This window comes from Musca autumnalis, unplaced genomic scaffold (genome assembly GCF_047663935.1).
Source record: "Musca autumnalis isolate F117 unplaced genomic scaffold, ASM4766393v1 scaffold_1, whole genome shotgun sequence".
Lineage (NCBI taxonomy): Eukaryota > Metazoa > Arthropoda > Insecta > Diptera > Muscidae > Musca > Musca autumnalis.
In genome coordinates, this window is record NW_027411644.1 from 114,430,120 (window position 1) to 114,445,271 (window position 15,152).

At 34.8% G+C, this 15,152-nt stretch overlaps 2 protein-coding genes across 2 annotated transcripts; both read right to left on the reverse strand.

Annotated features, from left to right (window-relative positions):
• Nucleotides 1-3,644: 3,644 nt before the first annotated feature.
• On the reverse strand, nt 3,645-4,232 carry LOC141399106 (uncharacterized). Its single transcript, XM_073977242.1, has one exon. It carries the CDS (start codon nt 4,230-4,232, stop codon nt 3,645-3,647), a length of 588 nt encoding a protein of 195 aa, XP_073833343.1.
• A 4,534-nt stretch (nt 4,233-8,766) lies between these two features.
• On the reverse strand, nt 8,767-13,073 carry Ccm3 (programmed cell death protein 10 Ccm3). The gene is made up of 5 exons (XM_073963735.1): nt 12,837-13,073; nt 12,530-12,707; nt 12,332-12,464; nt 10,089-10,253; nt 8,767-9,720 (listed from the first exon to the last, which is right to left on the reverse strand). The coding sequence occupies exons 1-5, from the start codon at nt 13,056-13,058 to the stop codon at nt 9,636-9,638; spliced, it is 783 nt and encodes a 260-aa protein (XP_073819836.1). The 5' UTR covers nt 13,059-13,073; the 3' UTR covers nt 8,767-9,635.
• Nucleotides 13,074-15,152: the final 2,079 nt, after the last annotated feature.

The window sequence follows — 15,152 nt, forward strand, 5'->3', positions numbered from 1 at the left end:
GAACAGCAACAGGGTGCCTCGTCAAGTCTTCAGTGGACCATCTACATGAGGAGACAAAGATTCTTCCAGTAAAGCAACACAATGAGATGCTTTCGTTGCAGTACTTGCTTGCGTGTTACCGTGAGAGCCAATCCAATCAGCATCTGCTGGCTAGGCCCGACACATTCAGGCATATCAGGAAGGATATTCATGCTCTAGACAGGGAGGTCCAACAATATAGGAGAGAACCCCTAAATCCAATTTTGTTGCGGCTCTGTAGATCGCAATAATAGTCTGATCAACGCGAAATTTTATGATCGAAAGGTGTGAAATGGACCAAACCCACAATTTTTACCCGACTTTGTAGCTGTCCTGTAGATCGCAGTAATATTCCGATCGGCGCGAAGTTTAAAGAATGAATTGAATTTAAGACAAAGAAGAAGCTTGTTTTAATGGATCAAAACTTTTGGGTGAAATCTTATATATAAAAGACAATGCGTGTATGTTTGTATGTCCTGCATAGACTCAAAAACGGCTAAACCGATTTTTTTTTTGAAAATTTCAGAGAATATACAAAAATTTACGAACGATTCCGTTTCCACAATCCTGGGTACATATTTTAGCAATAAGACCCGACCACTCCCACTTTCTTAAATATGCTACAAATCAATGGAAATACCAGATGTTATGCATAACGAAGCTTTTGTCTTATTGGAAAGCAAGTGTTTAGATTAGAAGGGAAAATATCGATAGCTATAGTTCCATCAGGTATATAAGATACATTATATAAATGTGGACACAGTCGGCATGCCTCAAGTCATCAGTTATTTGGCGGTATGTAAAAATTGCATATCGACACCAACATTTCTGAAGATTTTTATAAACTCCACCATAATATGGAGGGTATAATAAAATTGGTAATTCAGTTTGTAACATATCGATATATTCAGCGGAGACCCTATAAATTATATATATTCTTGATCAGAGTAAAATTCTAAGTGGGTATAACCATGACCGTCTGTCCGTCTTTTGAAATTAAGATACAGCTCCCAATTTTTAAGATAGCTCTTCGTGATTTGGTATAGAAGTTTCTATATCTAGGATGATTGGTATTGAAAAGGGTGTATATCGGTCCACGTTTTGATATAGCCCCCGTAGAACGGTACCTCCTGATGTTCGGTATTTTCAAAGTTTTAGCTTCATTATCCCATCAAAATGTCTGAAATTTGGTATTTAGTCTTCCCCTAGAATGTTGTCTATATAGGTCCACGCCTTCATATAGCCCCATAGAACGGTGCCTCCCGAATTTCGGTATTTTGAAGGTTAGCCACATTGTTTTACCGAAATTGCTGAAATTTGATATTTAAACGAAAGGAAACTAATTGAAGTGAAATTCAATATAACTCATGTTGGAGGGTATAGTTCGGCCTGGCCGAATTTAACGACGTTCTTACTTGTTATTGATAGTCACTTGCCTATCCCAACTAATTTGCGATGCAAAAAATAAAATTGACATAAGAAAAGGTAACATAAACTCTTTCAAGGGCCAGCAACGTGGACCGGTTCGGCTAATATTTAATATAAAACATGACACGTTGTACTTACGACCTTGTATTTTTGCTTTACGACCTTTTCCTTCAATTAAATTTCATGATTAATTCCGTTAATGTACGTGGTTTCTTAGATACATTGTAATCCCAAATAGTGTCCTTTTTGCCTTCAGTCAAAATTCATACTGCTCTTTGTTAGCAAAAACCATGATGTCTTCTTAGTTTAATAACATTTCAATCAATTATTATTTTAGAATCATTTAATAATATAAACATTGACCTTACCCGTCCGTTAGAAGGTATTACTTTATTGAATTCAGAATACAAACTAATCTCGTTATGTGAATAAATGTCCCTAGAGAAACCACAAAATATATATATATATATATATATATATATATATATATATATATATATATATATATATATGTCCTTTATTTACATCAGTATATCTTACATAAAAAAATTGCATTAATTACATAAAAAGCAGATGTAAAAAGTTCAGGTAGAACAAGCTCTCTCCATCTCCTTCTATCATTGGCCAGATGTTTTGCCTGGCCCCAGGATATATGGGCTGATTCAAGCTCTCTTTTTGTACAACGGATCCATGTGTTTCTTGGGCGTCCTCTCTTACGTTGTCCTTGCGGATTCCAGTCTAGAACTGTTCTGGCGATGTCACTGTGTGGTCCCCGAAAGATGTGCCCTATCCAAGTCCATTTCCTCCTTCGAATTTCTACCTCGACAGGGCTACAATTGGTTCGGAGTAGTAGTTCCGAATTTGATATTTTATTAGGCCAGAAGATTCTTAGAAGTTGGCGTAGGCACCGATTGATAAATACTTGGAGCTTTCTAGTGGTCGCTTGCGTAAAACTCCAAGTCGTACAACCATACAGTAGAATAGATTTGACACTGCAGTTAAATATCCTAATTTTAGTTGTGATTGATATGGAACTACACCTCCAGACTTTATTGAGTGATCGGAACGCATTTCTAGCTTTGTTAATACGATCGTTGATATCTGCTTCTGATCCGCCGTCTTTGGTAATCTTGCTACCTAAGTAACAGAAGTGTTCTACGTCTTCGATAATTTGCCCGTTTATTGAGAGTGGCGTTTGACATGTTGTGCCTAATCTCATAAGCTTTGTCTTTGCGGTGTTTATTTTTAGACCAACTTTTGAGGCATTTCGGGTAAGCGATTCCAATTTGGTTTTGATGTGGTCGAAGTTGTGAGCGAAAAAGCAAATGTCATCTGCATAATCGATGTCGCCAAGGAAATCATTTACATTCCAACGAATGCCATGGGGGGCCTCGATGTTTGTTGTCTCTAGAACAGAATCTAGAAGTATAAGGAAAAGTGTGGGGGACAAGAGACATCCTTGCTTTACTCCCTTACTGGTTTCGAAGGGTATACTTTCTTTGCCGTTGAAACGGACGGACGTTTTGGCATCTCTATAGAGTTCCCTGATTAGGGATACAATTTTAGGAGGGAGGCCTTTATTTATAAGGGCGTTCCACATAGCATCTCGGTAAACGGTATCAAAAGCTCGCTCGAAATCCACGAATAAAAGATAGAGAGGTGAGTTTAATTCAGCAGACTGTTCTATAATTGTACGTAAGGAGTTGATGTGATCTGCACACGATCGACCAGGGCGAAAACCCGCCTGTTCCTTCCGTAAAATTGTATCGAGCACTGGAGATATGCGGTGTAGTATAAGTTGTGCCATTACCTTGCTAATTGCGTTTAACAATGTTATTCCTCGCCAATTTTTACACTGGGTCAAATCACCTTTTTTTGGGATTGTAACAATTGTGCCATTTTTCCATTCGTTGGGAAAGACATTTGTTTTCCACACGTCTCTTATAATTGGGGTGATAGTTTGCGCAATGGGTTCCGCTCCATACTTGAGTAGTTCCGAGGGTATGTTATCCGGACCAGCTGCCTTTCCATTTTTGAGTGACTTTAGAGCTCTTAATACTTCTTCATACGTAGGTGGATCTGTATTTACATCTCTCCTCGGGTTGCGGCGTAATGTAGAAGTAGAAGTATTTGGCTGTGTCTCATTATCTGAAAGATTTTCAGTGCTGAAAAACCGACGCCAGCGATCTATTTGCTCATCAGGGCTGCTTAATTCCTGTCCGTTCATCCTTGATTGTTGAAATAGGCCTAATATTGTTGCCACTCATTATCTTAATTGTTTCGTATACACCACGAATATTGCCAATATTAGAAGCTTGTTCTGCTTGTTCAGCTAGCTTATTGTAATATAAACGTTTGTCTCTACGAGCTAAACGCTTAACAGTATTTGCGGCGGTACGGTAGTTAGCTTTGGCCTGTGTTTTTGCTTCATTTGTTTTGGATTTTAGGAATATATTGCGTAGGCGCTTACGGTGTTTTATTGCCTCGAGAGTCTTGCTTGTTATCCATGGCTTCAGAGTTTGCTTTGCAGTTCCAATGACGGTGGTCGCTGCTTCTCTGCACGTTTCTGCTATATTTTCCCATGTATTCGAGTTGCTTCCTTGGAGCCTTTCAGTAAGCATTAGCTTATATCTGTGCGCGACTTCTGGGTTTTGCAGTTGCAGAAGATTTAGTTTATTGCGCTTTTGATGTTGACGCTTTACAACGGCCGGGCGTAAACGTAGAGTAGCAACTAACAGCATGTGATCACTATCGATATCGGCACCGCGTCTCGTTTTTACATCCATCAGCGATCCCAGGAAAAGTTTGCTGATGAGAATATGGTCAATCTGGTTTCGTGTGTGACCATCTGGGGATTCCCATGTGTATTTGTGAATATTTTTATGTGCAAACTTTGTGCCCCCAATAAATAAACGGTGTCTAGCACAGAAGTCAACCAGTCTATCGCCGTTTTCGTTTCTTATGTCCCCAAGGCCTTGTGTGCCCATGACAGTGCTTAAATTGCTGTTATTGCAACCCACTTTTGCGTTAAAATCACCGATAATAAGCTTGATGTCCCCCTTCGGTAGAGAGTTAATAACTGCATCAAGCTGAGAGTAGAATAGGTCTTTTGATTCTTCATCGTCTGCTTCCGTTGGGGCATAGCACTGTACGATGGATATCTTGCGAAATTTTGAGTTAAGCCTTACCATGATTATGCGCTCGGATATGGTCTTATATCCAAGGAGGGCTTTGTTCGCCTTTGGTGATAATATTATCCCGACCCCATTTTTTCTGCTAATAGCATTCCCAGAGAAAATGAAATTGTATCCGTTTTTGAGTGATAGTGTTCCGGAATTCGTCCAGCGGACTTCACTTAGTCCAAGAACATCTAAACGGTAGTTTGACATTTCGCTCTGGACTTGGTAGAGTCTCGATGTTTCAGAGAGAGTTCCTACATTCCATGTTCCAATCATAAACCGGGTTTTAAATCCATATGTCGTCATCGAGGGGTTATCAGTTCTTATATTGCTTGTTGATGTTTCTGTAATCTGGTGTTTTAAAGATGGGTGGCTGATTGGGCCATCGCATCCGCACCTAGCCATCGAAACCACAAAATACCAGTTGATAAATTAAGTAAGATATACGACAGTAAAAACAGTAAAAATTTTGATGTTTTTTAAAATTTTTTCAATATATGAGGTATTTGAACTCATACAGCATCCCAATTTGTATCAATGAAAAGGCCAGAAGTCCATCTTTCATAATCAGTTCGCTTATAGGGGAAAATAAATTTCAAATGTAAATTTTCGTTGCAATATACAAATTATCACATTTTTGTTCAAAAGTTTGGTCCACAGGCTCCGCTAAATATAATCCGATTATCATCCAAAGGTATAGGCTAGTTCTTTACATTGTACCCCAACCATGGATGACGTTAAACATTATATGTATCTGAACTACATTAGCTGTAGTGTTCTTTTAAAGTATACTTTTTCCTGTGGACTTACGACCTTTTCGTACTCAAATTTGTACGTTTTGTGGACTTACGACCTTTTCCGACAGGGGCAAAACATATAGAAAAACGCGACATACTACCATTTTCTTTGTATCATACGACGAGTTTTGACTTGTACTATCATCCTGTAACAAAAACGCGATTTCCAAAAAAAGTGGACTTACGACCTTTTCCGACGGAGCAGACGATATATACTTTATAGGGTAGCAAATGATTATTTTAATACGTTACAAAGGGAAAAACAATAAATAGCAAAAACGATGTCCAGCAAAGTTAATAACTCCTCTTCTGTAACATTATACCAAATGTAGAGAATGCTGTCTGAACAAAAATCATGGAGTTTTATATGTTGTAGCATTTTGTCAGGAAGTAGCAAAATGTTTCTGAAAGTTGGATCCTGACATTGTTTTTTGAGATATTTGTTATGTTTTTGGCAAAGGCCAAACATGAGTTTCGTAGTCTCAAACAGTACTGCGAGTAGGATTCGGAGTCATTCAGGTATGTGATGAATTTCGAATCGATTTGGTATGAAAACGATTTGTCCAAAACGAGTGAATTGTATTTAGATGTGATGGGAACCGCATCGAATTTCAATTCCACGTTGTTTCAATTTCATTAAATTCCCACATACTAAATACGGACTAGTGATCCCGAAACTCCAGCTGAAAGCGACATAAAATACTTTTTGTTTTGGCGAAGGCAAACGCCGAAGTAAAATTTAAGCTAATGCTTGGTTTACATTTACGAAATCCACTCGATTTCATCTGTCAATTCCATAGCTCAAACGTCAAATGAAATCCCATCTGAAATCCATTGGATTTCATTTGACGTTTAACCTATGGATTTGACAGATGAAATCGAGTGGATTTCGTAAATGTAAACATAGCATTAATGGAAAATAAATGTGTGTTCTTATTTACATTGGCCTATAGTGAGGAAATTTTGGTGCTATTACATGATGAGAACTACAAACAGCGCATAACAACATATTAAGCGGGTGTCTTCACCAATTTGGAGAAACTACGGATGTTAAAAGTAGATTTTTTGTTCTGTGCTTTTTTTATAAAAATATCAAATATTTTGTTAACAAAATATTCAAAAATAAGGAAAATAAATGTTAATTTATCTTTTTATTTCCGTTCTTACAGTTCAAACTTTTTCTCATAAAAAATCTATCCAAATTTATTACATCGTTTTTCAATCGACCACAAAAATATGACCGTTTTCAAAACGAGAAAAATAAACGATTATCGGATTGCATCACACGTCTTTTTCTATCAATTTTTCCATAGAACAAAATGGAATATGAAACCGATATCGAAAACAATTCGATGTCGGAAAATATACATGCATCACACCTACAGTCGTTTTTGACTCGTTTTGAGCTCGAAATCGATTTTCGTCACATACCTGTATGAACCGTAGTCCTTTTCTCCCGTCTCCGTGCATAAAACATTCCTATTTTTTTAATGTAAATTTGTTTATTTTTTTTTAGTTGGCTTGCACGGACTATCAATTCTAGCAATATTTTGGTGTTTTGATGCATAAAAGAGTATTATTTTCTTACGTTATCGACACAATAGGTGTGTCTTTTTACGTGATAATTTGTAATAATTATTACGAAATGTTAGTCCATATTTACATTAGGCAATTTTCCTTGCGGCAATTGTCAGTTTGAAGAAGAGAGAGGTGAGGCATATGGTAACCCTTTGCCTCTCAACACCCTCTCTCATCGACAAACTGACAATTGTCGCAAGGAAAATTGCCTAATGTAAATATGGACTTACTAAACGCTGTCTTTTTACACAAAAGTTCAGTAAAAGAGAGCGAAGTGAGAGAAGAATTTTGACAGTTGTTTGCTGAGAAATTGCTAAAAGTTGCAGAAAGAATTTTTCCCAGCAACTTTTAGCAAGTTCGATCAGCTGTTTTTTAATCATCTGCTAATGGTCAGCTGCTCAATGTTTATCTTATTTTTGTGGAAAAATACTATAAATATTACGATTCAGCTACATTTATTGATTATTTTATTAATATATTAATTATTTTTTATTTATTTTGCTCAAAATTGAAGAACTTTTCATTGCTTTGGAGTTAGTTTTTCTTTCATGCATTGGCGCCAATGTTTTTGTTTTGGTTATCAACTGTTATCTTGCTAAAGTTTACTAAATGCTGTCTTTTTACTTTTTTCTCTATTTTCGTATCAAAGAGTAAAATCTCTCTTACTCTCTGAAAAGAAGTTACTGAATAATTATTACTGAAAAAGTAAAAAGACACAACTAATAACTGGAAATATTCAATACAAGTCCAATCTGCATTCGCGGATTCGAATTATTCAAGTTTTTGGTGGTACCTAATTCTAAGAAGTCGTTTAGGTTGCATCCTTGAGTTGCATCTGCTGAGTCTATTCAGATAAATATATAAAAATATATAAATAAAATATATAAAAGTAGTTTATAGAGATAAAAATACTGAGTTAATAAAATACCATGTCGGATTAAACGGTTATAATCATTAAACGGTTTATAAGATGGTAGTAATGGTTAAATGTCGAAAATTTGTTCAATTAAAAACTTTTTGAAATAAGGCACTGGATATGAACTTTAAAGAAGAAAAACCGAACATTTTATAACCTCTATGAAATCAATCCCCTTTGTAACTCTATTCGACATATTCGTGAATGGAATTATATCGGGATTGCATTTAGATTCTGCAAACCGAAAGGAATCCCAAAATCCGTGTTATAGCCGATGTTCTTAAAAAATTGATTAAGGTCTTCGAAATACTCAAAATCTTGCTATAGCGAAAATAATGACAATTCTCTGCTGGAATTAGAACATAATATGCCTATTAAGAGCGAATGTGTTTAACAATTTTGGGATACATGTATGTACCAAGACGAGAACATATATGGTTTAACATTTCAAAATACCGAAAACCGGGCAGAACTTTTTTGTATAGGGACTGTACCGTGGTCTGATATGGTTCATTTTCATTTGGTACAAGTTTCAAAATTGTATCTTAAATATTGTTAACTTTGTCTTTATTGAATTTATATACATTGTATCAATAATTCATATAAAATCAACTAACTACACCTTAAAGTGGCTTTATGTAACGCTACACAACGTTTTAAATTTTCATGATTTTTGGTCAAGTTGGGGCCCCCCCGAAATGAAATCCTGCGTACGTCCCTGACTTCCTACACATCAATAGCCCGGAAATTTCTACCTTCACCAAAACAATTATACTCTACAAACCTTACCTAATATTCTTACCATGGTCTTTCATCGCACAGTTCTATATAAAGAAAAATTTGACTCGTTGTTTGGTTATAAATAGATGTTTATTTGTCTTTATCAATTTTGTTATGTAATTTTTCTTTTAGTTATTGTTTAACATAAAAACAAAATAATGAAATACATATTATGTTATAAATGTATGTATAGATTTCTACATGTATGTATGTATAATAATAATGAGTTTATATTTAGTTTGTTTCATTCTTTAATACAGTTTTGAATTCATTCTTTTCCTTTAGTTTTTTGTTGCTCTTGTCTTCTTCTTAGTCAATCCTGATGTAGATTTAAACGGGAAATTTCTATTCAATTTGGAATATTTATTTTTTTCGATTTTACAAAAACAAATATTGATAACAAAGAAAAAAATCAATCAGTAGGATGAAACAACAACAGAAAATGTATTAGAAACAAAAGGAGAAACTAATAGATATTTACATTTTTTATAAAATGGTTATTTAAGGTGTTTTTTTTTATTTCTAAAACTACATAAACAATTTGAATAAACACAGAGGTTTATAAGATTTGTTGTAATAATAAACTGTTGTGTGTTTTGATATTAATCAAAAATAACATTGTTTGTTGTTCTCTTTGTTGTAAAACTTTAAATGAAATAACAATTCACTGATTCTAATTTTGTTTTGGCTGTTGCAGCAGCTGCTTCTGGATTTTTTATTTCAAATTAAACTAAGTCACTTTTTTATTTTCTGCTATTAGTTCAGATTTTCGTTTTGTTTTTTTGTTTAAAGAAGGAGTGTGTGTTAGTTTGGAAAATAAGTTCGCTTTCATAATACAATTATAGCTTTTTCATTCAATAATAAAATAGTTAATTTATAATAATTAAAAAAAAATAATAATTATATAAAAAAATGCCACTAATTTTAGCACAAATTGTTCTATTCGCATTTACTTTTTACCGTTAGCATAATTTGATTTGTTTGTCGTATTAAATACAGGGCACTTATGAATACTGCATTGGGCCTGGAAATGAATATAAAAAATAGATAAATCAATTAAAGGTATTTTTGTAATTTTTGTTTAGTGTCATGTTAAGGAAAACAACTTTTAGTAAGAAGGTTTTATGATTGATTCCCCTTTTTGCTAGTCTCCCGAATATCACAACCTTAGAAGATTAGCCACAAAACACCTCTTAATGTTAATAATTAAATATCAATCAAATATGTTTTGTGATTCACAACAGAATTTCAAATATGTATCTACATAAAGATAAGCGCACACACACACCAAATAGTGTGTGCTTATCTCTAGTATTTCCCCAATTGACCGGCACGTGATAAGATTCCATTAAATTTTATATCAAAACTGAAAACAAGCTATTCAATACTTACTGTCCTTCTTTGAAATATTCTTTAAGTGTTGTACTGAACTTTTTCGAATATTTCACAAATTCCTTTTTTCGCTGTTCGACCGCTTGTTTGCCAGTCACACCGGGTATGAAATTTCCTATTTCATTAACAACATCCAAGAGTTTTTTAATGGCGCTGGCAATTTCTCTGGAAAAGGAGGGGAATGAATTAGTTTACGTAATATTTTGTACAATATTCGATTTCTAAAGGAGGTGTATTATTCGAAATCTGTATTTCTATGCACAAAAGTATTATTCAGTGTTCCGGAATGTAGTAACGGATGAGTTTTATCTAAACTTAAAAAAGGACTATTTTAATCCCATATCTCAATTGTGGAAAATTATCTGCCCGTGATTTTATCAGAGGTAGCTACTTCTAGGAAAAAATAATGTATGCCGCGTTTAAAAGCGTTGTTGTTTTAGCCTTGTTGTTGTTGTAACAGCGCATGACATGTTTGTATGGTCGTTTTCAGTTCAATCAGCCTCTATATCTTGGTCTTGGAATGCGGCTGTTTCGATGGGTTATAACTAGACAGCGGAATCTTATGCAACCCCTATTTTTGGTCCGATTCATTTCAAATTTTGGGACTGGGCATATTTTTGGCTCCTGACTAAATTGCAATCGAAACATATGACATATGCAAAATTATGCAAAATGCATAAATGCAAAATGTATGCATTTTACATATTTTCTTATGCAACAAATATTTCAATAATAGGTACAAAAATGCTTGTATGTAAATTTTTCTGATTAAAATTCTTTTCAGACAAGTCAATAAAATAGAGAAATGTATAACCACAGCTTCAACCTTCAAAATACCGAAAATCGGGGGTTTCGTTCTTAGGGGCTATATGAAGGCCTGAACCTAAACCGACAAATTTTAGGTGGGAAGTTGTTTACCCCCAACGAAGACTTAATACAAAGTTTCACCCATTTCGGAGGGATATTGAGGCCACAACATTCAAAATACCGGAAATCTGGGGGTACCGTTCTATGGGGACTATATGAAGACGTGGACTCATGCGGACAAATTTTAGGTGTAGTTTTATACCCCTATCGAAGACTTAATACCACATTTCAGCCATTTCGGTGGGATTTTTAGACTAAAAATCCTTGTATATATTTTTGTATATGCAAATATGTCAAAATATGCACGATATGCAAAATATGCAAACATTTCTGGGGCTAATTCGTTTTATTTTGTGATGAAACGAGTTTCTGTCTAATCAGATTTTCTCTACGACCATCCTAACCATATATGCATTTGCATAGGATTCCGCTGTCTAGATATAACCACAAAGCTAGTGGAGTTAGTTGAGTAGGACCGTTGGACCATCATGACCGTAGTTGAGCCACAGGAGAGCACGTCATTGTTTTGCCGGACTGGAAGAATCTTCGTTTCCTTATGCAGATGATCAATTGAAGACATATAGAGGCACCCTGTTGCAATTCTCAGGCTAGAGACTTGAGGACCTTCACCCTACATCCCAGCTTGTCTCAGATTGATGTGGCATACGCGAACGACGTGAGCATGCAGGCAAATGTTACAAATGCAAAGCATTGGGCAAGTATACAAATAAAGCGAATCTGATATTGAAAGAAATTGTCTCAAGAAATAGTCAAAAAGGGGAGGGGTATGTACATGGTATGTACACCCGCCTTGCACGCTGAATGTCGTGTGTTCGATTCCCCGGCCAAGCAACATATTTTCAACGATGACAAAATACTCCTCAGTAATGTAGGCGACATTTCCTGAGTATTTCAGCCGTGTAAAACTTCTCTACAATTGGTGTCTTAAGACACTACGTTCGGACTCGGCAATAAACAGTAGGTCTCATATCACTGAGCTAATATGAATCGGGGTACACCCATTATTATGAGAGAAGTCTCCATTATCCCTTGTGGGATGTTTGTGGAACAATTATATCATTATTAAAGTTTCGAAAAAAATATTGGCTAGTTACAATTTAAAATATTTTGTATGGCCGACATGGCCAGTTGAAACAAGTGTTAACTTTCTGCAAAAGATGTCATTGTGATTTAAGTACCACAGTTTTCAGATTCGATAGTGAGTATATTATTTCCAAATACCTTGATGGTAAAACCTATAAATTTCGCTATTATAGGTAGGTAATCTCTTATGGATAAAAGCTTTCTCGATTACTGATATCTTTTGTAAAACATTTTGACTGTACGGGTGTGAAGAAAACATATTAATCACTTACTTTATGGTTTCTAAAAATGTTTTTCTATCCTGGATTTCATCCGGTATGCGACTCAATATCACTTTAAGTGCCACTGATTTACGATTTAATTCCTGGAATGGTTCTTCTGTACGGGTTAAACGATATTCATTTACTGCAAAACAAAACAAATTATTTCAAAAGGAACACATTGAATATTATTGCCATTTCTTTCCCTACAGTCTGTTTCCGGCAAATTTCCCTGTAATCTCAGCACACATTCATTTAAATTAACATTCAGTTCAGCCCTTCGGACTATGGCCATAATAAAATCATAACAAAATCCTGGATTATTTTGTTCTGTTTTTAGAATTGATGAACGCAGAGATTGTGCTGCTCCCACATCACGTCGTTCCAACTGCAACGAAACCAAGAAAAAACACACATTATGCAAATTAGATCAATTGAATTTGAAAGCCACTGTTTGTTGTTAATCTTTATAACTACAACAACTTTCTTTAACTTCAATGAATACCGTCCAACTCACCTGTGCCAAAATAGGTCTCAATATTACGGGCAAAACAAGAGCTGGTGTTGGCATTTCTCTCATTTCTCCCATATTGCTGATGTTACTATTGGTGTTGTGGGATAGATATGATGGTATTTGCATAGAATGTTTGAACAAAATTTGAAGGGATATTGAATTGATTTCAAACACGGAAGAACAATCAAAGAAAAAAATATCTTTCACACAGAAATAAAAAACCATACAAAATACACTTATCAGTTCAAGATGAGTAACTTCTAATAAGAGGAAGCATTTATGACGAGTAGAGTTGTACAATCTAGTTCATTTGAAAGATCTAGTTCAATAGTTCAGCTCTTTTAACTGAACTAGTTCAGTAATCTAGTTCATAGTTCACTATCCAGTTCATTCGGATCATAATCGGTCAATCAAACGCACACATACACCAAATAAATAGAAACAAACAATAGAATAATATGATTTAAACAATAGAATAATATAATTTATAAATGGAATAAAAAACGTAAATGTAATTTTTTTTGTTCTGGTGTAGTTAAATCATATTATTCTATTGTTTGTTTCTATGTATTTGGTTTGGTGTATGTGTGCGTTTGATTGACCGATTATGATCCGAATGAACTGGATAGTGAACTATGAACTAGATTACTGAACTAGTTCAGTTAAAAGAGCTGAACTATTGAACTAGATCTTTCAAATGAACTAGATTGTACAACTCTAATGTGAACTAGATTGTGAATGGTTCGTTCGTTGATCGTACGGTCGCCGACTGATTATAGTTCAGTGAACTATTGAACTATAATGAACTATATCGACTGATCTAGTTCATACGCTCTATTCAATGAATCGTTCAATTGAACTAGTTCGTTCATGAACTATACAACTCTAATGACGAGCACTCAATTCAATGTGAGTAATACGCACAAAGCTGTGTTTAGTAGGTTTATTCAATACGCCCATACCTAATATTCAACGTATCGTACTTAAATAATTCTTGGGACGTTACCCAAACACGATATGACCGAAATCCCGTTTAAAACGCAAAACAGCGATTAAACATATTATAGCTCATTTAGACTAGCCATAAATCCTCGACTGGATTTAATAAATCCAGTACAAATCTCATTGCATTTAGATCATTGATGTCCAAAATAAATGAGAGAGAATTGATGGGAGAGTAATGTGCCTTTGTTAAACAATGGCTGACATGGCTCTCATTTGAATTCGTTATTCTCTGTTGTTACGACAACGTGCAGGCGTGTACATCATAGATTTAGATATATGTACATTTTGGAGGATTTAAATGGCAGTCAGCTGATTTTTGTTCATAGGCCCGTGTTTAGACACACGTGAAAGTAAATTCAGTTTTTAGGCAATAGGGGGTAAGAAAGAGTATCGAAGAGCTCTTTCCTCTCCGCTCTCTCCCAAAAACTCAATTTACTTTCCCGAGAAATTTGTGTGTCTAAACACAGACTAGCACAATTACCAAGGTGGATGCATCAGCCCATCTGATCGAATTTGAAACGTTTTTTGTAAATTGAATTCGTCTCAAAAAACATACGTCAAATTACATATTTATTGTTTAATACTGAAAATGTTAGCACATTATGCTACTAATGCTAACTAACGAGCAAATAAAGAATTATTTTATCGCAGTTTGCCCATCTAAAATAAATAAACTAATTATTTTTATCGTTTAGACATCGTAAATATTAGTCTTGGTTGATTAAAATCAACTTTGTACATCAAAACAAATTTAATTTTTCCGCCTTGTTTACAAATTTTTACATTTTAAATTATTTTTAGTGTAGCAATTCACCGATGCATCTACCTTGTTTCTTGTGCCAGCTTGCAACTTTTTGTATTTTCTAGCAACATGTTGCAAAAAACAGAGTTGTATACGAGAATTTATGCCAGAGTTAAAACAAATCCACTCAATACGAGGATTTATTTTTGTACGGGAAATCTGGTAGATTTTGGCTGGTTTTAGCAAATAAAACCTGATAATGTGCTAAATCCGGCTAATGAAGTCATATCTAAATGGGCTATTAAACCCTTTTCCATTCGTAGACACAAATGATTTTCCTTTACACTAAATTGATTTTCATGATTTGTTTGGCTTTTGTTTTCAAAATAAAAAATCACACATACATAGACTAACCCCCTGTTTTTGTAACTATTTTTTTGTTCGTTCGTCTATATTCGTAGTAATTTAGGCATCCACAGCTCAGCCCCCAGATGACATACGGACCTAATTTTCCGTAAACGCGTTCCATATGTAGTTAAGAAATGCTCTTTTAAAAATCAGAGCTCTACATT

Excerpts from the sequence above, each read along its gene's own strand:
- LOC141399106 (XM_073977242.1), bottom strand. The coding sequence starts at position 4,232 with ATGGATGTAAAAACGAGACGCGGTGCCGATATCGATAGTGATCACATG.
- Ccm3 (XM_073963735.1), bottom strand. The coding sequence starts at position 13,058 with ATGGTTTTTTATTTCTGTGTGAAAGATATTTTTTTCTTTGATTGTTCT. Across the intron at positions 10,254-12,331 it reads ACATTTTTAGAAACCATAAA|AGAAATTGCCAGCGCCATTA; the intron begins GTAAGTGATTAA and ends CTCCTTTTCCAG. Across the intron at positions 9,721-10,088 it reads GAATATTTCAAAGAAGGACA|GCCCAATGCAGTATTCATAA; the intron begins GTAAGTATTGAA and ends ATTCATTTCCAG.